Consider the following 27,871-nt stretch of genomic DNA (forward strand, 5'->3'; position numbering starts at 1 on the left):
AGAAGCAGTTGTAGAACCAGGAATGTACAAAATAGAGCTATGACCAGAAGTGGTAAGAATACTGAGACACAGTTCTCAAAGCACATGTAAGAATTAAGTGTGATAGATAAATTATCCACTTATCATTAACACTAAACTTATATACTATTTGCTTATGTGTTTAATCAATTTAAGTAAAATACTTCCTCAAAACAAATTCTGGGTTCACAAAAAGTTCTGGATTTCAACTACTATATAATTGATATAATTAAGTCTCTTAATGATACAATAGCAATATTACATAATTCTGAGTCTGATAAAGTATACATATTACCTAATAAGACATCCATAAACAATTCAGCATTGGTCTGCCAAGTTAATTCCCAATCCTTACATAACAGTTGTTGAAAATAGGATCTTCATGCATACATTCTTAATAATTTAAAAGTATTTTTTGTATCTAATAGATGTAGATAATACTGTCTCCCATACAGAAGACCCCCAAATAAAGAAGCATACAAGGAATATAGGTAACACTAGGTTATACCAATTTACTTCATTTAAGAACAACATGTTTTAGGCCTACGATTTCCATTTCATATCAACCAAAACAGTCTGTACAGAAGACCCTAAGGCAACCACACAGAATGTGCAAATATATTTTAAAACGCAAGTCATCCCAAGGTATTTGCAAGGTAGAGCTTTATAGTAATTAAGAATCTACCTCACTCTAGCTAAATTAATACTCCTTTGCATGTACAGCCGAAGATACACAAGGCACAACTTAGTGTTGGTGCTAAAACAGGTAACAAGGACCCTCAGGATTTGTCTGAACACATTAAAATAACATAGTGTCATGTCCATAATTTATTATTGAATGAGACATCAGCTCCTTTCTAAAGCTTCACAAAGCATCACAATGGTAACATGTACGTGAGGCCAGGACACACTCTTTCCTGAACTTAAAAAATAAAAGCCCTTCACTACCTTATTTTTAAAAAATTATATGTACGCATGTACACAGATAAGCCCACATCACACACAGGACACTTCCCATAATCCAACGAAAGGCCACTCCTTTTAGCAAAGCTTCCCATTACAGTATCTTATGTCAGGGTTAGTTAAAAAGGACCTACTTATTTACTACTGGGTTAGGTCAATCTTGCTACAAAAAGACACATTTGAAACAGACAACTTTTTTCTTCAAGATAAAGACAATGCCTCATTTAGAAAGGCTTTCTCTCGAGATTGCACAGTGAAAGGTATTATTTAGTTAAAAGCTTGCAGCTTTTAAGGAAATTATTTAAATCTACAGCCTATTGAAAAAAGCAACAAGAGCCTTGGCTGGAACACAATTCGAAACCTTTCAAGCCCAATCACAGTGCTCTTTTGCTCTGTTATTATCCATCCCTGAGAGTAAAGATTTTATAATTTTTAATTAAGTAAATAAATTTACATTGATGAAAATGATGCATAAGGCTTTTTTAAAAATATGAAACAAGCCCCATTTCATTTTAGTAAAAAAAAAAAAAAAAGATAAAAGTTCTTTACAAAGACTACTATTCATAACAATTTTAAATACTTGTATCTCCATCAATTTTAATCCTCTTTTTACTGGGTAATTTCTTTTTTTGCCATTCATGTAGCACTCATTTCCTCAGTCTGTTGTTTTACAATTTTTGTTAAAAAAGAACATTTAATCGGTAACACAGCAGAAATACACGTACGAGTTAGAGGAACACTGAAGTGAGACCTGCATCCCCGGTGGTTGAGTGTTTCACTGAAATAATCCGAGCGCCACCCAGGAAGGGCAGAGACACCTCTACAAGAAAGGGCACACGCAGTAAACGTCGCCTTCGCCGTCTCTGGTTTAGCCTTCTTGGCCAAAATCTTCTGAAAACTTCTTTAATTTCAACAAGTCGTGTTCATTGACTGTGGGTTTTGTGCTCGACAGTGACCGCAACATATCCGTCTGTCAGGAAGAAAGGGCGGGAATCAGTCCTGGGTTCCACCACGCGTTATCATCACTTTACCGCAGGCCACCGACAGGGCACCCTCACTCCTCCAGCCTGGCTCTGACTCTGACCGCGCCACTCCTGCAGCGGCTCCCTGCCCTGACCGCAGCCTTCATGGCTCTGTCTCCCATCAGAGGCGGTCAGTCCTCTCTGCACCGGGGTCAAGCCCCCCTCCACATGCTCCCCATCCCATTCCTGCCCTTATCCGCTGTTTTCCTAAACAGGAGAGTGGGTTTCCAGGTGCAACTCTGAAGGAACACAGTCACTCACTAATACTTACATGAAACAGATTGTTATTTGATCAAACTCAACTAATCAGAATTTTAAACCACTAGTTAAAATTAAAATAAAAATGGTTAAGAAAATAGGCTAATATTTGGTATTCGTTAAAAAATTAAGTTCTAGGCCCTGGCTGGTGTAGCTCAGTGGATTGAGCACAGGCTGCGAACCAAAGGGTCACGGGTTTGATTCCCGGTCAGGGCACATGCCTGGGTTGTGGCCCAGGCCCCCAGTGGGGCCACATGAGAGGCAACCACACACTGATGTTTCTCTCCCCCTTTTTCTCCCTCCCTTCCCCTCTCTCTAAAAATAAATAAAATCTTAAAAAAAAAAATTAAGTTCTAGGCTATGGCTGTTTCCTGTAAAAAAGTATGGGAACAGTCAAAAGAACCAAGACTAATAAACAAATCAAGGATTGAAACAAAGAAAAAAGGGTTTCTGAGTAACTTCTCAGATAAGCATTATGGGTAATTAACACATAAATATATCTCCACACCCACACATGTATTTATATACATATATATGGTCACATACATCTTCATATCTATGTCTACATACCATGCAAAAGTTTCTCCCCTGCAAGTTACTGTTCATCCTGACATAAGCTCATAGAAAATCTGTGACTGAAGATTTTAAAAACTGAGTGTTTATCAATAAGAAAACATAACCATAACAAATGTACCTTTTCAATTACAGTAAGTTCCCTAAAAATTATATGCCTTACCAAATGAAGCCTTATGAATTATTTTCATTCCTTCAATATAAATAACAGGAATGTAACTTTTTATTATAAAAATTGTTTCACAATTTTTTTCAACACTGCATTATCTAACTTTCTATAAAGCCTTGAGAAATAAAATAGAAAAACAACATTATGAATATTATGATACAGGCAATAGGGTTTCTGGATATTTTACCAATATTTTATGAGATCCAGAGGAAAAAATTTTTCACCAATCCTACTTTTTAGTAAATCTTGATAATCATTTATGCAACCTATATGAGCATTTTGGCAATAGTATCCCAACTATAAAACCTACAAGGTCCGGAACCCATGTTTTTGAAAAATAGCTTATTCACTTTAAATTTTCCTCACAGCCCAAGAAAATATTTTAAAGATTTTTTTTTTACCTTTTAAGTTCAATTAATTTTTCAACTTTTCAAGTGAGTAGGTAACATTAAATAAGCATGCCTGACAGGCTAACATTTCCTAGTTCACTTCATGTAACTGAAAATGTTTACCTTTGACAAATTACAAAGTATAATGTTTTAAAATTTTTCTTAAAATGAAACAAAAATGTCAAACCATGGAAACAATTGGCTCCAAGAGTTTATCCCCAGGGACATCCACCCACGTCATTTCAATGGCGCCAGGGTCGCCCGGAGAACAAGGTGTCAACAGATCATCCACTACGGTGTTCGGGTCAGCACGAGAAGGTCCCTGAACCTGGAATGAGGAGTAATCTGGCATAGTTATTTGAAGAAATTAAATAAATATTAAGGTTTAGGCCATTATCAGGAAATCTGAACATATACTGTATTTCTTGTTTCATTAAAATGTCTACTTCTGACAATAACAGATTATACAAAAGTGGTTATCTCTGGGTGCTGGGATAGATTTTGCTCAATTTTAATTTTTTTCTCGATGCTTTTCTATATTTTGAAATTTCCTACAACAACCACAGGGAGAAAATGAGTTAATATTTAAAAAAGAGAAAGAAATAGTTTCCTGTGGCTACTATTTCTCTTTTTTCTCTAGTGCTTATTAAGTGGGAATAATTCTCGAGACCAAAATCAGAAATATGTATTCTCACTTATTGTCCATCCTTCCTCACAAAAAATTTCAGCTGCAGGGATTTTTTGTGTTCTGACTGTTGTGCTTTATGACTTAACCTCCGGGCCAGGATGAGCACTTCCGCTGTTCGGTGAAGCAGCAGGCGGGCTGTCCTTGGAGCTGAGAGAGGGAGACAGGACGGAGCCGTGGAGAGGCGGACTGTGCAGGCAGGCGGGGACACGAAATGCCTCCTGGGAGAAGTGACGGCCCCTGTCACCTTCATTGCTAACAAGGGCCTGGCTTCAGGGTCACAGAAGCTGTCCTTGGTAGCAAGAATGGCAAGTCGTGGGTAGGAAAGGAAATGGCAAAGGGAATTTGACAGAAAATGCCATGGTTGTGGCATAATTTGATCCTAAGTTGACTCTATTTCTCTCAGCAATGAAATGGCTGAAGAAGAAGGGAATAATAGTATCTCCCAGGCTATTACGGTACCTTGAAGGTATGTTATTACCATTACTTCATTTCAGCACCCCTTCAAAGTAGTGTTCCCATCCCTGTTTTAAGACGTGATAAAAATGAACCTTAAACAGATAATGTAGTAACTTGCTCAAGAAGATATACAAGTAAATCGTGGAGTCAGCATTCAAATTCAGGTTTTAGTTCAACTTCATACTTAAAAAAACGGTCTTACTGTGGCACTGAGACACACATATGTACCTTAGCCATGACATACCAGTCTTGTCACATACTGCTGGACTATGTGCGCTGATAGTTTCAGAATTGCCACATCTGTACTCACGAGTGACACTGGATACTGCCGTCCTCAGCGGAAGGGTTGCCCCAAATTACCTACTGCGCTGTTCCTTGAACATCCCCAGGCCGTAGTCTTTTTACCCAACTGTGCTGAACTCCTCAGTGCAGACAAACAGTGCGCAGTGGGTGGGGCGGGGAGGGTGGGGCAGGCTGGAGAGCACAATGGTGAGACCTCAGATTCTGAAGCGCACCTGACCTGGGGGACAATCACACCTCTGCCCCTCTCTAGCTGTACCTTGGCACCAGGGGCCAGCCTCCAGGTACCAGTTTAATCATGCTGACACCTACGTGTCAGGTGAAGCGTCAAGAGGTGGCTGTGTGCACCTCTTCTGTGTGAAGACCCAGTGAAGGAAAAGAGCACAGTGCCAGGCATGTCGGGACTTAAACAATGTTGGCCATTCTTGTTTTTACTTTGTTAACGAGGCACAAATACACCAGATTCTGCTCTAGCATATTCTGGTTACACAGAGGTAGTAACTTGACATTTAAGTTTCTGCACTTACATCAAAATAGTAAGTATTTCACTGCATAGAAAAATTTGAAATATGTATTTTAGGACTATTAATGATAGCTAATTAATAAACAAACTACGAAAAAGCTTTTTTGCTATAGCACTTTTTAAAATGTTGTTGCTGGGGCGACACTGGTGAATGAAGTCAAGTGAGCTCCAAGCGTACAACCCCACAGTGCATCTCCTGTGCACTGCACCTGGGTTCCGCACCCAAAGTCAAGTCCCTTTGAGAACTTATTTTCAGTGCAACTGAAGTCAGTCTAGTACGTAAGTCCTGTATTTCTCATACAAAACTAAAGCCGTCCTAACATTCTTTGAAGACAAAGCAACGATGGTCTCGAAACTGACGTCAGAACACGAGAGGGTGGGTAAAAGCTGCTCACCTTTTTAAAATGCGTGGCCGACTGCACTTTCCTGACAGGCTGCATGAGCGCGTCGCGCACGATGATGCTTATGTCTGCCCCCGAGTAGCCCTCGGTCTTCTTGCCCAGCTCCCGGAAGTCCGTCTCCGTCAGACTGTTCTGCGTGGTCCCCAAGTGCAGTCTGAACATCGCGGCCCGGGCGTGGGCCTCTGGCAGAGGAATGTAGATTCGTTTCTCAAATCTTAGAATGAAAAAAAATCCCATCAAGAATATTACTACATATATTTCCATTCAAAATCAGGGTATTTCCAAGAAGAAACAAGATATTTAGATATTCTCATTTCTACAAAGTCAAGTTGAGTAAGTTAAATGGGCCCATATGTGTCAGAGTTAAACATACATTTAGGTTAAATAGGGAAAATATCCAGAACACAAAACAAATAAAACCAAAATAGCCAGGGAACTAGTTTGGAGTGGCTCAGTCTTTTCACACAGTATAGTCCTCCAGGATTACAGCCTCCCATAGAATTGTACCCTGAACTCCGATCGAAAGATCAGCACAGTGGACAATATGAAATCAGAGATGACAAAATAATTCTCTAAATTCAAAACAGAAAACTTACTCAAAATCTTTTAGAATAAATACGTATTACACAAAATGTCCACTTTATTACAATGGGTATCCAGAACAAATAATTGCACTATGTCATAAATAAGCACCGTGTTGTATTTATTAACAATAATTCTGCTTGCCCTCTCAGGATTTCAGCATTAGAGAGAGAGAGAAAGCAGTGAGGAGCAATTTAAGTGGTCTGTGCAGATGCTTTTTCCTTCAGGTAAGTCTCTGGCAATGAGAAGAATCTAAAAAGTCGCTATTGTCTCTAGAGAGGGGTTCAAAAATAATCAGCACTTTTCCTTTCTTGGTACCAGATGGTAATCTGGCATCCTGGCAAGCCATCACATGGGTGAGAGAAAAGTGGCAAAAACAGAAGTATTAATTTTTACCACTCAAAATTAAATGACTGGAATAGGGAACTGTGAACAGTAAAAAAATCATCAGAGTAGATACCTTTCCTGCAGCTCAAGTTTCACATGCAATTAAAAAATTTCAGACATACATTTCCAACTAAAAATACTATCTTGGTTATCATTCTTCCACTTGTATGATCTTAATTTTGCTAAAAGTTTTATATGAAGGTTCTTCATTGAAATATCAAACTACATTTGTAAATTTCTGAAGCATCGGTGCCTATGAAGCTTCATCAAAACTACAGGTAAGTGTCAGGTATTACCTTTCCTGCATGAAAAATTCAAGTGTGTGGAAATCTCACATCTGCAGAGAGCAACAAACAGAAGCCTGCCTCTCTTTCCCCAGGGCAGGGGGCAACAGGGTTAGGGCGCGCTGACAAAGTTCTGAAAACTTATCAGAATGATTCCTCACTAGACAGAATGGGAATTCTTCCTCACTTGTTCGATCACTAGGTAAAAATATTTCCTATAGCATCATACCTTCGCCTGATGGCAGAATCCAGAACCCAGGGTATATTTGTAGCTCCCAGAACCAAAATTCCATCGTTGTCCACACCAACCCCTGCATCAACATAGGTAATGTTTTAGACAATTTGTCGTTTTAGTGTTCATTAAGCCTCATCTCTAAGTTCTATTAATAATGTGACGTTTTAACGTCAGAGTACCTCATCTTCAGAGTTTCTCTCTGAAAAAACAACAACCCTGTTATTCAATCAAATATCAAATAACTGAAATATGATGTAAATATTGCCAAGAAGTGAATCTCATAGACTGTGGACAAATACTATTAATATCGTCTGTAAAATATTTCTCGAGAGACTTCACTTGAAGTCTGCATGCTCCTTTCACTGCCATTGTTCCCGGCGTGAGTGAGGGCACGGATCTCTTCGCTGGCTGCGCCAGCCGCCCTACAGGGTGGCCGCGACGGGACGAAGACACTCAGAAGGAAGCACGGCACGCCCCACGGTCTGCCAGAAGGAACAAATTCTGCTCGGATCTTTCCTACACTGCTGCTGTGCTCACGGTTATAAGACAGAAACCATTAGAGAAATCAGCGGCACCACCTTGCATCTGAACTAGGAACTCCGTCTTAATCCTGCGCGCAGCCTCACTTTCATGTTCGCTTCTTGAACCGCACAGAGAGTCGATTTCGTCAATGAAGATGATGGACGGTTTATTCTCTCTGGCAAGCTGGAATAAGTTCTTCACTAGCCTAAAAATAAACACAAGCTTTCAGTTTCTAAAAAATAATAGACAACATGACTTAATGAAAAGACGAAAACAAAACAATATACGACGTTACTGAAACTCTGTAGATTAAAAAGCCTAGTCATGGTTTGGCCAAGAAATTAAGAATGCTACAAATGGGTAATTCACTTTATGCTTTATTAAACTATACATATATTATCTTCCCCCTATGAAATAAACTCCAAGCTAGGCAATGATCTGACAGAGAAATGAACACCTACATTTTGTAACTTTTCTGATTGTCTGTTAATGATGTAAGAAACCTATTACTTTAGAGAGTGAATAGTGACTACCAAAGAAAAACTGAAAACAAAACAGAACAAAAAAAAACCCCAAACAAAACCCAATTTATTACTTACTTTTCACTTTCACCTAGCCACTTAGAAACAAGGTGGGAGGAATGAATTGAAAAGAATGTTGAGTTGTTTGCTTCTGTGGCTACAGCTTTGGCTAAGTAGGACTTTCCTGTTCCAGGTGGCCCAAACAAGAGGATTCCCCTCCAGGGTGTTCTCTTGCCTGAAATGCGTGTACAAAATAGCATGAGAATTTCCAGACTGTTGATTTCAGTTACCAGAGACATTATCCATCCTGAAGAACACTGTGAAGAGGTTTTCACTCTAAAGCTATCAGCAGAATCAAAAGTTTTAAATAAATCAAAGGTGAGTCTGAAATGTATTTTATTTGCTCTTTTTAGAGACCACTTTGTCAAAAGAGTTGACATGAATATAATCCTTCCAACAGGAAGTTCATTTGCTTGCTCCCTCCTCCAACCACTGTGAAGAAGCCACCATGCGCAGAAAGAGAACTATGAATACAAAAGGACCTCTGCCTTCACCGGCTTACAGTCTGGTGGGAAAAAGAGCTCAGTTAAAGGGCACTTCTGACCATGCACTGTACATACTGCTGGATACCAGACCACAAGGGAAAAGCAGCTGCAAATATTTTCTTTTAAACATTTATGACCTTTGCAGGAATGAAATTAACACAGTTTGGTTGGCCCCTTGTGAAGTTCTACTCCATTCTTGATTCTACAAAGCAGCACAGGTTATTTTTACAAGCAGCATACTCTCATTCAAATAGTTGGGTAATGATTTCTACCTTAAACCCTAGTTTTCCTGAAATACAACGTGAACAAATCAACTCTTTGTATCTCAGTTTTGCTAATGAAAAATTATAATGCTGCCCAAAATAAATCAGGCTGGGTTACACCTGACAATTAAAATAGCAAATATACACTGAAAAAATTGCTAGGTGCAAATTATGGATGCGTACATAGTATTTGCAAAAAAATGATATGTGGATGACTAACGGCAAAACTAAATATTGTTGCATTTATTGTTTCAAAAGCCTCAACTTTTACTAGAATCCAGTTTTCCTCCTTTAAATGTCTGCAGTAGGTCAGTGTCCCGAGCGCGCCCCACACGCCGTCGGTGGATCTGAAGTGCTGGCAGGTGCTGTCCAGAGCTCTGTACTTAGATGACCGTCTTTGTCATGTGCATTAGACAAACTCTAATCTCTCCATTTACAGTAAACACAAAGCAGTCTTTTAAAATAAAGTTACTAAGTAAAATAAGTGAGATGAGTTAGAAGTTCAAATATGGGCCAAACAACATCTGGTATTCAGGGCTGGGACAGTGACGGCCTCTCGGGAGGCAAGAGGCAGCCGGGCCTTCAGGGTTACTGGCAGTGTTCGCTGGTCTGGCGGGTGACTGTGCAGGCACATTCACTCTGTGATGCTTGACGAAGCTGAACGCTTAGGGTTTCTGCGTGTCTGTATTTTTATGCTGTACTTTAATAAAGATCTGCTCTCAAAGTGAGCGATTTAAGGAAAAACATTTTTACACAATGGCATGCACATATGCAAGAATTCATGAAGACAGTACATAAATGACTCGTGACTGAGAGACACTGGCATGAGCAGTATACAATAAGGCCAACTCATCTGTACTTGCACCTTTACAGGACTACGATGCCCACTTCTCTCCCGCAGTCTCGTGCTCCTGCGGTTAGGCTGGCAGCCGGACCTCGGACCTCGGAGCTGGGTGGACTGCAATGGCCCACTGCTCTTTGCTCTTCCTCACTGCTCTACACGGCTTCACTGCCAGGACCTGGCCCGTCTGAGGCCAGCACCACAGGCCTGCTGCCCACATAAACCAGCCAGTTTGTGAGAGGAAAGACCCCAACTCTGTGTCACTGCTGGACTGTGGGTGCAGCCAAATCACAAACGCAGGCTACCAGTCACAAAGGGGACAAGGAGATGGAATGGTCTGGCACAGGCCAGCCACCCGCTGCCGGAGCTATAGATGCAGCTACACCCAGACGGCGGGTTAGCAACTTGCTCCTACAGTGCCACGAGCCGTCCCTCTGCCACTAAGGGATACACATGTCACCCGAAAATGGTAAATAAGTCTTACTCCTCTTTTTAAGACATGGAGATACTCCTATAAAACTAGTACATGTCCATTAAAAAACTCAGATGAAAGTCAAAAGGAAAAGTAAAACGACCCACCTTACTTATGTCAATCCATCTCAGCACACACATTTAACACACATGGCATCATCTACACGTACTTTGTAACTTGCTTTCTGATCTTGATAACATGGGTGCACTTCCTCCCGTGGTAACTATAAGGTCGATCTAAGTTTCTGAATGTGGACACTCACTATGTAATGAGCGCACAGCACGACACTGCTTGCTGGTGGCTGGCCCTGCAACCTACTGGTTGACATTCAGATTGTTTTCCAGTATATGTATTAAAAACATGTATACAGATATGTACATGAATTAAATCTCTTTGTATAAAGGCATAACACTGCCTTGGAATGTATTTAAGGTAGTGACTCGTGATGTGGTGACAAAGATTCACAATGCCCCATCCAGCTCAGTCATCAATGCGGTTCTGGAAAACCACCCAAACAGACTACGTAAAAGCCATCTCACCCGTGAAAAGATGCGGAAATTTAATAGGCAGTATCACAGCCTCTTTAAGTGCTTCTTTGGCTCCTTCGAGACCAGCAACATCGTTCCATTTCACGTTAGGTCGCTCCATGATAATGGCACCTACAAAAAATTACGTCATCCTTAAATTGAGGACTATTTCATCAAATTTAGAAGACAACATGAAATGATGACATTAAAAAAATATATTATAAAATTTTCTGGAAAAACTTTGGTATTAAAAACCTTTTGAAAGAGCACGGTGATGAAGTAGTTGGGAGTAGGGCGTAGCCAGCAGGAGTCAGGGACCTGGGGTGGATGGCTAGCTAACCCCAGTAAGTCACTCCCTGCGACTGCTTCCTCATTGTGAAAGAAAAATACTACCATCTGCCCAAACTACTCAGATGGGTTTGCATAAGGGTCAGATGACACAACAAACATTAGAGGGCTTGGAATGGCACCAAACATCGCATTACAGCACTAATTCCGGGGTATCGAACGTACTTGTTCAATGGGGGTGATTTCTCCTTTTAACTGAACAACAAAAAATGGTGATCTAATAATGCTCTCCTCTAGCCACAGAAAGAGAATACACTTCACAATACTTAACTGAAGACAGACAGGCAGAGAGACGGAGAAACAGACAGAAAGGAAAAGGGATGGGAGGGGAAGGGAAGTAAGGGAAGAGGATGAGGAAGGAGAGAGAGAACATGTACTCTTGTAGACTTGCAATATTTTTCCAAACTTTGCCAAATTTTCTGCTTGGTTTCTAAACAGACCTAGTTACAATACTTTTACGTTAACAAAGTTATTTAAATAATTCAGTTTTTGAACATCATATATTCAAAAGCCATAGCAATTGTTGCAATAAGAGTCCAAAGTTTTCTTTTAATATAGCTATCAGCAAAGTTTTTAGTTTATCTTTCACCAAAAACGTTCCCAACTTTCCAGCACAGAAACTGCTCAACTACAGACCACTAAGCAGTCTGTTCCAAAGTGATGTGTAATTATTTAAGTGTAATAAGACATCACCACTTACACAATCTACTGGTTACCTGTGAAAATATTTTTATGGGTATTCTTCTCATTAGGAAATACCTACTATTCTAAGAGGAGTTATACTCTGTAACTTCCCTAAGTTATGAAAATCTTTAGCTATACATTAAAATTAAATAAAACCATAAACACGATTTTGCATCTAAAAGTTCATATTAAATATGAATTAAGAAAACCAATTTACTTTTTCTTTTCTATGTTGCATTCAGATTAGTAACCCTACAAGAGAAAATAATTTATGTCATCAGACAAAATTAAACAAAAGTGAATTTACTTAATATATCAGCATCATCTAGTCAACTAAAGTTTTTTTGCTATAAATTTTCTAAATATGTCATAATTGTCAAATTTAACTAACACTTTTTAACTTAAAGTTTAAAGGTAACTTTAGAATGTTTAGTGATAAATGATTATTTAAATAAAAGTAATATTAGTTATTAGACATTATTTAATGATTTGTAAAATTAAAAGGGGGAAGAATTACTGAAAAATAAAGGTCAAATAATTTGACTGTTTCCAATTACATAAATTTATGCAGCCTTGACTATACTAGGTATTATACTAACATCATTTAATCTCAAAAAGGCATTAATATCAAATTTAGCTAACAGAACACTCAAATCATAAACTCTTTAATTTTAACAATCAAATATTACACTTCATGTCGTAACCTAAAACAGAAGTTAAAGATTTACAAGTTTCAAGGAAAAGGACAAGAGTAAAAAAATAGACAATATTTTATTATACATTACATTATAGAAATCCATCAGCAAACCATTAAATTAAAAGATGGAAAAAAGAGTTCTCAGATATAAAAGACTAGGACTCCTTTCATATTCCACATCTTAAAATTACGAACTAATTTCTTCATTTAAATGTCTTAGGCATTTCTATTTTTATATACTTCCAGTCCTTTTCATTACTGATTTTTAAAGAAAAAATCCCAATAAAAACCTGAGATGCATCATTTTCAAAATTAAAGATACAATCCAATTTTTATCTGCTGGGTGGGCAGGGCTGGAAAGAGGAGAAAAAACCCACCCCCCCAAAAAAACAGACAGAAGAACGCTTTTGCCTCACAACTGAAATGAGGCCACTTGGCACGGACCACTGGGTCATCCACCCAAACTTGCTGAGAATGAAGTGTGAGTCCCCACTGCCCTGGGCGGAGGTGTGGCTGTGGGGACTTGGTTCTGCCCTTGGACTACATCTACCCCTGAAGTTCTAGACTTGTAAACATATCCTCATTAACTGTAGTGCTATTAAGATAATGTCCCTATAGTAGTCTCCCATTCATCCCAGTGAGGTTGCTGGGACAGAATTTTCCAAAATGAAAAGCCCCGTGCAGCAAGGTTAAAGGTCTGGCCACGCTGGGACAGTCACCATTCACTAACCCAACTGACCCACAGAGTCAGAATCAGTCCCAGTTATGCATTCTATTTGGCAAGATGCAAATGAACAAAATATATAAAATTCAAGTTGAAAAATCATTAGCTAACATTTAAAAAACAACCCAATCTCAGTAACTGAAGAAGCCAGCAATTAAATGGATTACTTTTTAGATATATAAAGCTACCAGTTATTGAGTTCCCAGAATTTGTTAAGTATGATATTAGGCAGTTTTTACATCATCAGAAATCTTCACTAGCCCTGAAAGGAAAATATTATTCACTGCTATTTTAGAGCTGGGGTCTCGGACTCGGAGGTGTTGGGGAACGTGCCCAACATTTAAGTAGCCGACCCGGGTGGAATCCAGATCTGCATGGAGCCAAAATCCACACTCCCTCCATCATGCCACTCGACTACAGTCCAGAAAAATGAAAGGTTTTTCTTCTGTGTGAAAGGTAAAAACAGAAAGTGGAAAGAGATAAAGGGCAGTGCTGAAATAGAATAAAAAAGGAGATGAGGAAGAGCGGGTAGGAGACATGAAATAAACCATCAATGAAAAAGCTACAGCAACAGCAATAAAAGCCAAGTGCAAGTCCTAGTTCATTCTGTTCCTCTGGCGGGACATTTCAGTGCCTTCAGATTTGGCAGTGTGCTATTAGCCTCCGTGTTACCTTCTCTAACAGGGGCAAATAAGACAAAAATGAGAAAGAATAGGTCAACTGACAGGCTTTTTAAGGCAGATTAAAAAACAAAACAAAACCCCAAACAATATTTTTACTGCATGGGAAAGAAAAAAAGACCAACACACCCATTAGAGACCCTAAAAAGAAAACGCCACGAAAACCAGCATGCGACCCCTGGGAACTAAAGCCAGTTCTTGAACCTCATTTAGATACGGGGGAAAGCAAGCAATTTAAACAGACAATTGACTGCGAGTTTTTAAAAAATGAGATAGCAAATTTAAAAATGAAATCTAGAGCAACCTTGAAGTTGGTTCTGTAGTTTCTTTGTTTCAGGATCATCAGATTCTCCTTCCCCATCACTGTCATTCCTAGTAAAAAGAATTTAATATATTCAAATGATCACTCACTGCTATCAAAATAAGGAAAAAGGAAGGAAAGATTAACTTGAAATATTTGTAAGTGGCAAATAAGATATTCACATTAAAAGTTATGCTTATTTATTTTTTAAAATATATTAAATAAACTATAACATAGCATTTTATCCATCAATATGGAATCATACACAGGAAATGGGCAAAAAGACCAGAATGAAGTCAGGAACTAGCTCCCGATTCCCATGACACACCTCGGTCCGTGTTAATTCATACAGATGCATGCCCCACACCTCATCCTACGAAAAGATTTCAGATGAATTACAGGATAGTTGCAAACAACAATAAAAAAAACTCAGAATAATCAAGCAAACTATGTGTTACAACAAGAAGGCATAACTAGGAGGAAAAAACCCAGTACTCACTATTTAAGGTACAATGGTCTATAACCCTTACTCTGGGGGATCCAAAGGATAAATGAAACTTCTAATGAAAATAAACTGAGCTCAAGGAACAAGCAGACCAACCCAGGCATTTCATAACTAAGAATTTATTCTGAAGAAATAATTTAAAATGAGTTCAAGGATTTGACTACTAGGATAATGATGCCCACACTGTTTGCAACAGGAAAAACAGGAATAACGTATGTTCAAATATAGGGGTTAGCATATGACAGAATACACTGCAATCTTAACAAAAATGATGCTGCAGAAACAGCTTACTGGAAGGATGTTCATAATGCATTGTTGAGTGAAAAAGTGATAAAAAAAAAATAAGGCATTATGTCATTTTTCAAATATAAGCTATAAAGGCTGATAAAAAGCCTGACAGGTTTTATCCCCAAATGGGATCACCCTAGTTGTCACAGGACGGTGGGGCTACAAGGCAGAGACAGCAAACCGGTTCACCTGACACTCCCGCCAACCTCCTTCCACCGAGGTTCCCCTGCAGTCAGGGCTCCACATGAGACCAAAGTTTCCCCAAGAAGGAAGCAAGCCAGTGAGATGAGATCTGCTTGCAAGATCCCACCTTGGGCGAGAGCACTGGCTTTGCTGAGGGGGCTGTGGCGCAGGTCCCAGCCCCACTCCCTGGCATCCGAAGTGCTTGGCAGGGGAGCTGGCAGCAGTGGGTCCCTGCCAGAATGACCCTGCTGGAGCTGGGCATTTCTCCTACACACATGGAACCCAAGCTTGATTCCCTGGCCTCCAAATTCTGTAAGGCAATACACTATAATAAACCCCATCTTGCTTAAATTAGCCAAGTGGGTCCTATGCATAACTCAGAGCTACACCTCAGTAGAGAGCACTATCGGGTCTTCAAGCGAGACCAGGAGAGCCTCCGCTCTCAGGGAGGAGCAGACGTTCTGCTGGCCAGGCAGTTTCAGGGGAGTTGGGGGCCCAGTCTCTCCAGGTCAACTAACTCTTTCCAAGAGTTTCACTTCAAGTTTGGGGTCCCAGTCTTCCAATAAATGCCCCACCTTTTCTACAAGAAGGCTGATGAAGTTGAATTTCTGTTAAAGTTCACTAATCCGCAAGATCAGTTGGGGTCTGATTTTCCTTATGTCAATGCTACAGCTGCAGAAGGTAAAAACACTCTTCAGTGTCACAGAAAATCCCTGATTCCCAGAACCATGGCTGGAACGGAGAATATAAACCTTGAGCTTACGGTTTTCTTCAAACTCTCCCATGTAGTTTGAAGCAGCTAGTTAACCCTAGTTCTCATGTTGCTCACGTCCTTCAAACTGGCCTGTGGTCACCAGGCCCCCGCGGCACTGTCTTCAAGATGCACCACTCCGGTGACCACGGGGGACTGGCGAGGTCGCTCGTGCCCCTGCACACCATGAACTGTGAGCATCACATCCTCTAGGCTAACCAGAACCTCCTGCCTTCAAACCCAACAGGCCAAGTAACTCCATCCAGAACCTCATTTTCTCACAGCGTGTTGTCATCTGGAACCACTTCCGGCACCAATTAATGGAATGGTCCCTGCTCAGCACAGAGCTTGGCACGAGCATAGTGAATAATGAACTCTGCATCTGTAAGTGACACATCTCCCCTCTGGGAAGACCTTCCAAAATTGGGTTTTGACCTTTATACACTATGCTGTGTTGATTTCTTTATAATGACAAAGTAAAAGCAGATCTAAAGCAAATCCACATCAAAAAACTTTACATAAGATATCCAAAAAATGATTTCCATTACTGGAGTCATTTTTCATTTTGTCCACACGGTTATTAGTACAGACTACAGTCTATACTGCTAATCAAAGATTTGATTCCCAGACCACTCCTGTAATTTTAAACTTCGACGTTGCACAACAGCCAGAGGGTAAAGAACTGAGTACCCACCTACACGTCTGGCCAGTGGTCAGGGAGAGTCCCTTGAGGTGTATCACCCCCTGCACTTGGCAGAGTAGGGGTTGGGAAAGCATCTCTGTAAAGGGCCAGACGGCAAATACTTCAGGTTTTGTGGGTCATCCAGTCTCTCTTGCAACTACTCAACCTTGTTAACCTTGTTGGTACAGCACAAAAGCAGCCATAGACAATATGTAAATGAATGGGTGTGGCTCTATTCCAATAAAACTTTATTTACAAAAAGAAACTGAGGGAGGGAAGGGGTATAAGGGGACTAAATGGTAATGGAGAAAAAATATAATTAAAAAATAAAAAAACAGGCTGCAGGTCACATTTGGCCCATGAGCCATGGCTCGCCAACACCTAGTTTAAACAAAAGAAACTTACTTTACAAACAAAATTCAATGTTATCTTTTAATCAAAGATAAAATGTTCTTTAGTCTCTAAAATACATACCCCTTCTCATCAGCTGGGCTCGGCTGTCCCTCTTTCACTGGCTTCTGTGGTTTTTTCTCTTTATTTTTCAGGTAATCCTTCAGTTTCTCTGCTCTATCAAGATACTCTGTACACTTCACCCTGATACTCTGCTTGGCTTTCTCACCCTGGGCTTCATCTGTTAATGGGAAATGAGAGAGATTCTTCTGTCAGTGTTCTATCCGGCACATTTAAGCTCTTCCACACACTTTTAAACACGGAAAACTTGTTTATTTTTGGGAGGAAGACCATCTCTGGCTCATCGTAACCAAGGGTTATCAATTCTCTTCTATTCCTTCTCAGGCTGGGGGGTTTCACTCAGAAAGAGATCTGAGCAAGGCACTAGGCTATTTTAATTTAATGCCTGGATAGTAAGAAATTAGTATTTCCGTGGGTTTCATACTCTTCCTTTACATTTTGTGCAGAGAGTTGAAAGCTGCTTGTCTCGTATACAACCAATTATAAGACAGACAGAAATAAAGCACTAGTAACCATTTCATGCCCACATGAGCTTTATTTCAGAGCGTGAATGGTAACGGAACCCCCACAGCACTGCCAACACAGTAACTGCACCGCACACAGGCGGGTCCCTGAGAGAGCCACCTGAAAGCAGACCTCAGCCCTGCACGCAGCGTGTGGGGTGAGCCCCACGTCACGGTTCTTCCACGTTACGGTTCACTCTTAGTTTCACTGTAATTCGACAGGAAAATCTCAGAAGTTAAATGGGAAAGCTCAAATGAAAATGCTAAATTAGCCAATCGCTTAAGTTTTTTATTTAAAAATAACTTAAAAGTTTACCAGAAAGATGTCTTTTTAACATCTTATTTCCCCCAAGTTCAGCACTAGGCGTAAGATACATAAGGCAGGAATTTTTACCCATTTTTCCCTCACTGCTATATCCCAGGGCCTAGAACAGAGCTTGGCATGTGGTAAACATCCAAGAACTGAAAAATGCATGAAAAAAAAAGTCTCCCAACGCATTTTAAAATCACAGAGATGCTTAGAATACGAGTGGGTTCAGATCACATAATCGGGGTACATTAAATAAAAACACGTTTCCATTGACTATATGACATTTTCCTATGTTCAGTTATGCACAGTAATAACTGGAATAGCTGTGCACATGCTAGCTGAGTCCCTAAAGCCTGTCCAGATGTAAAAAAGAAAGGTAGTGGGATTTTTTTTACAAGTTGATGGTTTAGAATTTTCTGGCATTGTATTGCAATTTTCACAAATTAAACAGAATTTTTCTTTTAGTGTTTTTCAATAAAAACGCAAACTGGAGCCTTACATTTGACCACATGGAGAAAATACTGCACGGCATGCTGGTAGAGCTGCAGGGCTTCCTCATAGTTCCCGGCTTTGTCTTCCTGGGCGGCTTTGCTAGCAAGGTCTATCGCTTTCTGTGTGAAGAGAAGCGAAATCATCCCACCCAAATCACACCATCCAAATCACACCACCCAAATCACACCATCCAAATCACACCACCCAAATCACCCACCCAAATCACACCACCCAAATCACACCATCCAAATCACACCATCCAAATGAAACTATCCAAATCACACCATCCAAATCACACCACCCAAATCACACTATCCAAATGACACTACCCAAATCAACCACCCAAATCATACCACCCAAATCACACCATCCAAATCACACCATCCAAATGAAACTATCCAAATCACACCATCCAAATCACACCACCCAAATCACACCATCCAAATGACACCACCCAAATGACACCACCCAAATCACACCACCCAAATCACACCACCCAAATCACACCATCCAAATCACACCACCCAAATCACACCACCCAAATCACACCATCCAAATGAAACTATCGAAACCGCATCACCACAGTCACACCATCCAAATCACGCAATCAAAATTAAACCATCAAAATCAAAGCAGAAGTGTAAGTTTGGAGTATATGATCATATGGAAAGTTGTTTTAAACAAAAACAATCTTAAAACAAATCCATTTGTTTCCCAAACCACAATAACATTTTATTATAAATAATAACTATTTATAAAATGCAACTTAAATTTGTTATGTGAGTAAATGCTATCTAAACACAAGTTTATCTCATACTAACAGCTAAGATTCTCACATAATTTTCATTCAACCTAAATCAAGCTTAGGACTAGCATAGTATAATCAAATAATCTGAAAATTCAGTATAAAAGGCACTTAGGGAAATTCTCAAAATCCAATGCTACTTTACTAAGGCATGTAACAGTCAAATACAAATGGGGTAAACCCCCTTCAGAAGCAATGGGGCAATAAAGCATCAAAAAAACCAAACCAAACAAAAAAAACCCCACATTTTTTAACCCAGTAATTCAGTAATTAAGTAAAAGGTTTACTGCGTAAAGACAATAACCAGAAAGGTCTTTTAAAAAACAAAAACAAACCTTGGTAACTTAGTTTTAAACAGCAAAGAGATGCCACACAGAATTATAGAGTCATTAAAGAATCATTAAATTATAGAATCATTAAATAATATTAAGAAATATTATTAAGAATAATATTAAGAAATATTTGTAATAACAAGGAATGTATTTATAATTAAAGCTTTTGGAAAGATACCATTTTTACATGCAGCACAAGTTCAACTTTTTGAAATAACAGGAGAAAAGTGCAAACAAAAGATGTGAAAGAAATATAACGAACTTATCTTTGATAAAACTTAATTTTTTCATTTCCTAATTTCACAACTTATTTTTTTAATTAATTAATTAATTTTTATTCAGTTACAATTGTCTGCATTTTCTCCCCTTCCCTCCACCCCACCCCAGCCAGTCCCACCTCCCTCCCCCACCTGTACCCCTAATTTCACAACTTCTAAAAATGCCATAATGCATACAGACTACTTTTTAAGTATTTAAAAAAAAAACTCCCAGAAATGAATCTATAAAAATACATCTAACTGACTGACAACAAGGTAAAGGCAAGTAAATAGAGGAACAAGAGGTTTTTCAAGAAATGGTGTGAGAGCAACTGCATATCCATAAGCAAGGGGGGGGGGGAGCGCTAGACCTAAACCCCTACTTTGTTCAAAAATTAACTCAAAATGGATTATGGATTTAAATAAAAATATAAACTATAAAATCTTGGTTCTTTGACTTGACACCAAAAGCACAATATATAAAGGGAAAAATAATAAATTTTTTAATCAAACTTAAAAACCTTTGGTCTGTAAAAGATGCTGTTAAAAGGGTGAAAAGACGAGCTATAGACTGGTAGAAATACTTGCAAACCACATACCCCACACAAGACTAGTATCTGGAATATATAAAGAAATCAAAAATTACAAAGAGAACCCAAGTAGGAAACGGGCTAAAGACAGGAATAGACATTTCACCAACAAGAATATACAGATACAAGCACATGAAAAGATGTTCATCATTAGCCATTAGGAAAATGCAAATTAAAACCACAATGAGATGTCACCACATACCTATCAGAACGGCTGAAATAAAAATAGTGACAGTACCGATGGCGATGAAGCTACAGAGAAACTGGTGGTGAGGATACAGAGAAACTGCCACTCATATATTACAGGTAGGATGGAAAATGATACAGCCACTCTGGGAAACTGGTCTGCTTGTTTTTTGCAAATCTAAACACGCAACTGCCGTATGAACCAGCAGCTGCACTCCTGGGCTTCTACTCCGGAGAAATGAAGGTTTATGTTGACACAGCAACTTGTACATGCACGCACCACATGTCTGTCCGTCAACAAGTGTGTGGTAAACACGCTGGGGTGGGTCCGTACCATGGAGTATCAACACTGCAAAGAAAGGAACTCTTTTTTTTTAATAAAGGATTTTATTTATTTATTTATTTTTTTAGAGAGGAGAAAGGAGGGAGAAAGGAAGGGAGAGAAACATCAATGTGTGGTTTCCTATTGGGGGGCAACCCAGGCACGTGCCCCAACTGGGAATCGAACCTGCAACCCTTTGGTTCGCAGGCCACCGCTCAATCCACTGAGCCACACCAGCCAGGGCCAAAGGCAGGAACTCTTGATACAGGGACGGAGGGGGCAGGGGAGCAAGAGGTGATGGTGGTCATGAAAGGTCAGGGGGTCCGGAACAGAAGGAACTGTCCTGTGTCAGGACTGCAGTCGCAGACGCGAGGCTGCATGCGACAGAGCCCGACCCACACACAGACGTGCGCCAGCACGAGTGAAGCTGGGGAGCCCCGAACATGGTCAGTGGGCCGCATCAGCGCGACCACGCTGGCTGTGATACCATGCCACAGCCTGACCAGCAGCCGCCGTGTGAAGCAACGGGCCGAGAGTACACCAGCTCTCTATTATTCCTCACAGCTGAGTGTGAATCTATAATTACGTCAAACTGAAATTTTCATTAAACAACTATCTTTAATTTTTAAAAAGCATATTCATACATACAAGTAAAAAACAAGCATGGTTTATTAAAACATTCCAACTGGATTAATTTAGGCAGTAAAATTGTATTCAACAGAAATAAGAGCCAGTAGGGAAAAAAGGATCACTGGTTGTACCCCATTAGAAATAAGCATGTAGTTGAGATAAGAAAAATTACTCAAACAGCCCCCAAACCAATCCCAGGTAGGAATGTTCCATGTTGAAGCAGTCGCTCCTGGACCGCACAGAGAGGGGAAGGAAGAAAGTCGTAAATGGGAGAAGAGGCCTTTACTGGGCGCCGGCACCCCGCGTTACAGAAGGAGGGGAGCACATGAGTCACAGGCTCTAGAATTGACAACGTGTAGAAGTCACATGTTCCAAAGCTCAGTGAACCTGAACTTACAGCTAAATTCTGAAAAGTCTGCTCAACAACTCTAAAGCAGGGGCAGAACACGTGGTCACCCGGGGCCCACTCATATACAAACACACCCGGGAAGGCCCAGTGGCTGAGCCATGCTGAAGAAAGAAGTTCTGACCTATTCCGGCTGTCATTTTCGCCTTGCTTCATTTTGAATGACTGCCATTCACCAGTTCAGCCATGCAACCCCTCCTTCACGGCCAGCCCTCCTGTAGGCCCTGCATTAACCTCTGTTACAGTAAAACGCTCACAATCAGCATTTTCTATCTAACTCCCAAAATGGGACTGCTGGCTTTAAACCAGCCCTTCTCTGGTGATGGACGCGGACCTGCGCTGCCCAATGGAGGAGCACCGGCCACACAGGGCCTTTGCGCACTGGGGTCAGTGTGACTGAGGAGTGAGAAGTGCAACTGAAAGAGCCGTGTGTAGCGACTGTCCTGGACGCCACGTGCTAACCCTTTAACCAGGGATGAGGATTTGAGGCTGCACATCTGGTTCCCCTGCTGAACGCCCCACTTCACCCCTGTTTCTGTGAGCATTTTTCATGTGAAATGAAGTGAACCGTGTCTTGTGTGGTTTGGGAGTCCTACTGATTCTCTCAGAGGATCATCTTCGCTCCCACCCCTGTTCACCCCATGATCACATGTGTCTATACTACCGCCCCATCTCCTTGGTGGTCAGCCTGCTCCCTCACTTGCCACCCTGGAGTCCACACAGCAGCCAGTGCAGGGCGCCCTTAGCTGGATTCCCGCCGGGAACAGGAACACCCAAGTGCGGGTCATGACCCAAGAACTTAAAGGGCCTGGGCCGTGGCTCCATCTGGGCCTCCCCTGCAACCCCATGGTCCTCCTTCACTCGGCAGCCTGTGCACTGTGGATCCCTCTGCCCAGAACACTCCACCCTGCTCTTCCCCCAGGTGGACACCCGAGGGTCTCTTGTCAGCCACAGTTCCCATGGCAGTCCCCAGAGAGGCCCCCGCTAATCCCATCCCAGAGGCACACTGCACCCTGCTGCCAGCTCCCCTCTCACCCCACACGCCCACGCGGGCGTCATGCCTGGCGCTACATGTACCTCACCCTCACTCAATGGCTGTCTCCGCGGGTAGGAAGGTAAGCTCCACGAGGATAGGGACTTCACCTGGAGCTCTGCGGTATCCTGCAGAGCCCAGAACAGGGCCCAGCACCCATGGCACTCAACGCAATTGTTGAACAAATGAAAACACTCCCCCATCGCTTTCTCATAACCCTCTGTTCGGTCTTCTACCTCTGTCACTTCTAACGACCGTCTCTCTCCACTGGGCACTTCGTCAGCACGTAACAGCCCTCCTTCAGAAACCGTTCCCGGGCACTAAAACACCCTTCGGCTTAGTTCTGTTCCTCTGCAACCTCCTAGAGCCGAAATCACACCACAGCAGCCTCTTCTGGTCCCTCTCTCCCCCATGTACCCTGCAGCTAGCCCACCTGGGCTTCTGTCCCTCACCACATCAACACAGTGGCTCAGACCAAGGTTCTCTGTGATGCCAGATCCAAAAGTCAGCTCCAATTTCACCGTGATCGCTTGACCATATTCTGCAGTACCTCCACTCCCTGTCTGAACTGCGCCCTGCTGAGCCCCAGAGCACCATCTTCCTCCTCCTCTCTGCTGCTCCCGCTCAGTCTGCTTTGCCCCAAGCAGCCTGCTTTGCTGATTCTTCCCCTGGCACCCGAGGCTGAACTGTTAGGGTTCTTCGAGGTTTGGGTGGGTAGGGGGAGTCACTTCTTTCTGATCAATCCCTCCATAATCTGTTTTTGATGATTTAAGCTAATTATCTTTATGCTGATAAATCCTACATTTATTCAATTTTAAAACTATCTCTCTTCTGTTTAAAACCCTTCCAGTGGCTCGGTCCTGTGGGCGGGGCGGGGGGGGGGGAGGGGGGGAGGGTGTTGTTTCTGCCTGTCTTCTTCCACTGGAACACAAACGCCATGAGGATGGGAGTTATGCCTGCTGAATCCACTCTCTCATATTCCAGAGCCTAGCACAGAGGCTGGCACCAGACGGCATGAATACCTGACCCCAGGCTGAGTCATCGACACTGAAGCAGAAGGGTTGGGAACATCCAGAACTGTCCATTTCAGATTGAGAGACTGTGCCATGTCCACACCAGAAAACCCTTGGAAACTGGGAAACTCTAGAATCACCTCTCTCAGGAGGGAAGATGCCCCAACCCCTGTCTATCAAAGCCAATTCTTTTACCCACGTGCTTGAGCCCATCCCCACCTTCCCTTTGGGACATTTAATCCACCAGTTAGTTGCCACTCTACTGTTCCCCCACCAAACCTTTCCCATTTGGCTAGGGCCTTCCTCCGCATAAAAATGTGTGCAAACCCCACCTTAGACTGCTGTGTACAAACACAAGCCAAAACGCACAGCTCTCCCCAGTGCCTGGGTTCCCCTCTAGCTCCCACTTACTACCTTTTCACCTCCACCGCAAAGCCCTGAGGGGAATGAACCCAGGTCCATCCAGGTTCCTCCATTCCTCCCACGTTGATGCCTCCTGCTCCCTGAGTGTCCAATCTCTCCATCACCGACCTCCCTCTCTGCCGTGATAACTGACCCCAGGACACGGCCGCCTGCTCTGGCCCTCATGGCGCCATTCTCTCCTGGTTTCACTCTGACAGTGTAACGGTCCTTTTTCAGGCTCCCTTTTCTCTCTCCTTAAATGCCCCTTACTCCCCAGGACTTCCACCCTGGTCCCTGTTTTTCCTCCTTCTATAGAGATGCACACAACTTCTGCTACCATCTGCATGGACACCTCCTCTCGGCTGTCCCCAGGGGCACTTCAAACACCAGAAGTTCAGGACCACCCTGGCCCCAAATATGCCCCTCGTCTTATAATCCCAGAACCAATTCCTACCCGCTCGATATCCAATCCAGGAATCTGGAGGAGAAGCTGACTCCCCCTCCTCCGTCACTTTCTCAGTGCAGATCCAAGCCTGACTGTTAGTCCTCTTCACTTGCGGTCTGATCACTCCTTTCTTCTTCATTCTGGCAGGGACGACGATTCTACTTTGGGCTTCACTGTGTCCCATCACACAGAACCCTGCCTCCTTGTTCTCCCTGCTCCAGGCTTGCGACCAGTCAGGCTGTTCCCTGGACATGCGGTAGTTTCGTTCTAAAACAAAAACCTGAGCACACTGCTGTCTGTGACTCCCATCTAGACCTGGAGGAGAACCAGTCATGTCCGTGGTATGTCCTACCCAGCTCGTCTTCCCACCTTGCATACTCAGTTCCAGCCATACCAAACTACGGCACAACCCAGCAACTCAGACGTCACGCCTCAGTGTCCCTTCCATCTGCAACACCTGCTCCCACGGTCCACCCGTAAAACTCCAGCTGCTGCGGGACCAGTGCAGTCCCGGCCCTCCTGCTGCCAGGCCCTTCCCAGCACCCTCAGGGGGCCTATTCCTGGGCCTCCCTCGATTTTCGCTGCCCCTGGACACACTTCTGGCCATCACAAACTATCCTGCTGGGTACTCCACATGTCTGTTTTCACACCAAAATATAAGCCCTGGACGTCAAGAATAATATTATTTCTTTTATGATTCCCCAAGACTTAGCAGGATGTATGGCATAGTAGACACTCCAAAAATTCAGTTCTGAGTAGCTTTAAGTCCTAAGCATCCTGCATCACTTACAATTTCTCCCAACCCTCTGCAAGGTTTGTTACACTTCTAAATTGAGGATATGTTGTTTTTCTTCGCCTGGAATGAGTCCCACTTTCTTGTCCAAGGATGCACAATCTTGTAGCGAAAAAAGCAAAAGTTGTAAAGACAAAAACCTGGATTCAAAACTATCTTCAACATTAACTAACTATATGTCTATGGGAAAATTTAACCTTAATAAGCTTCGACTTCTTCCTGCAAAATTGGAATAATATTCGCCTTAAAGAGCTGTTTTGAGGATTAAATGAAATCACATCAAACAACAGGTAGACAATTAGCGTCAGTACCTTTCACTTTATAAACTAAGCTCACAATCCTTCCTCTGTGGGATGTTTTTAGTTATCTGCATCCTCCATTAGATTACAAGTATCTGGCTACAGGGATGTTTTGCCTTGCTTGGTGGGAAGGTATTCGTTATCTGAGTATTTTTCATCCATGCTTCCTAGGTTAGAAGGTTGAAAAGGTTGAATGAGAAAGTGCATCTGTGAACCAACCACTGACAGAATTATAACTCAGTATCTCTCCCTGTTTAACATAGAAACTATGCCTTTAATGTGGGTCAACCTCTAGCTGACTCAAGAACATCCAGTAATCCATCCAAATATAATGCAAACTGATTAAAAAACGAAACTGCAAATCTTCCAAAGGAAAAACTGTATCTACAAATGGATTAAGATCACATTGTACAACGCCCAAGTCACATGCAAAGTCTGACAAATGAAGAGCTGGTGGAATAAAACTAACTAACTGACAAACCAAAAAGGATAATGACAAGATGGGCATTTCCTGTCAAAGGAAACCACCTTCAATATTGAAAGAACAATACCTTTATCAGATGACCAATAATTTTTCCAAGTACATTTACCAAGAGACCATTTCTGAATGGGGCTACAAAAATCTATCATTAAGTGAAGGCAATCTTGTTGGAAAAGATTTAAATGGGTCTGCTCTCAGAGGTCTTCCTTCAGGATGCTCAGTGTCCTTGGTGCCCGTACCAGGTGCTCACTAAACGCCCATTCAGCCACCTACTGCAAGACCAAGAGAAGGAATCTTCACAGGTATCTCCTTCTACTCTTTAGTCTGAACTGACGCAGTGGACTGGGCATCAAGTCACATTCTAAACCCCAATGAAGCCCCAGATGCATTCTGAGGGTGGGAGACACTTTCAGAAATGTCTCAATGTCCACTCCACAGAAGTCAGTCTAACGTTAAGTCTAAAATTTTAGGACTCCACGATCTGTGTACAAAATACTGTGCTGACGGCGGTGGCAGCAGGGATGTGGAGCCACAGAGCAAGTTAAAAAACATTCCCCAATCTTCCACATAACATTTCGGGAGACATACAGGAGTGCGCACACACGCATCTGTATGCTCCATGAGCCCACGGATTCTCCAGAGTCCAAGGCTGTCCTCGCGCTTCCACTCACTTGATGGCTCTAGAGGGGCTTGCTGTACCAGCCAGAGGGAACTGGGCGAGAACGGGGACCAGCCTATTTTCAGCTGGTCCAGAGCGGTGCTTTGCAACGTTACTCGCTTTCCACTCTCTCACACTGATTGCAGCGTGTGGTCACAGCTCTGCCCAGTTCGGTTCAAATTCGGCTGGTTTGAAGGGAAAAAAGAAAAGCCTCCACACAAATCAAGATCTCAGAAAGCGAGTGGGATAGGGAGACCCCGGAAGCGAGAAGGCACCCGGCGCGCCCACCTGCGGCTGGACCCCGCCCTCGCCCGCCCGGCCCTGGGGGCGCGGCCGCTTCCTCCCACCTCCCGCCCCCCGGGCCCCCGCCCCGCGCCTCCCCTGAGCTCCGGCTCTCCAGGCGGAGGGACAACAGTGATACCTGCAGGTTAGACGAGGTGGATGCCATGGCGGAGCCCCGAGGCGGTTCTCCGGGAAGGAACGAGGGCACAGGACCAACAGCTGCGGCGTCGAGTCGCGCTAGGGGTAGCCCCACACGTGCGCAGGCTGGTGGCTCTCTGACTTCCCGGCCTCCCGTCCGGAACGTGTCCCAAGACCACACGGTGCTCTAAATCCCGCCAGACCCTCCCCACAACACTTCCGCAATCCCGAGCCCCTCTGG

At 42.4% G+C, this 27,871-nt stretch overlaps 1 protein-coding gene across 1 annotated transcript; it reads right to left on the bottom strand.

The window, feature by feature from the left end:
* Window positions 1–134: 134 nt before the first annotated feature.
* Window positions 135–27,871, bottom strand: VPS4B (vacuolar protein sorting 4 homolog B). The gene is made up of 11 exons (XM_053913362.2): window positions 27,632–27,871; window positions 18,566–18,677; window positions 17,257–17,413; window positions 14,377–14,444; window positions 10,952–11,071; window positions 8,370–8,526; window positions 7,827–7,975; window positions 7,243–7,324; window positions 5,755–5,974; window positions 3,580–3,720; window positions 135–1,951 (listed from the first exon to the last, which is right to left on the bottom strand). Exons 1-11 carry the CDS (start codon window positions 27,656–27,658, stop codon window positions 1,850–1,852), a joined length of 1,335 nt encoding a protein of 444 aa, XP_053769337.1. The 5' UTR covers window positions 27,659–27,871; the 3' UTR covers window positions 135–1,849.

The sequence above is a fragment of the Desmodus rotundus genome, chromosome 10, assembly GCF_022682495.2.
Source record: "Desmodus rotundus isolate HL8 chromosome 10, HLdesRot8A.1, whole genome shotgun sequence".
NCBI lineage: Eukaryota > Metazoa > Chordata > Mammalia > Chiroptera > Phyllostomidae > Desmodus > Desmodus rotundus.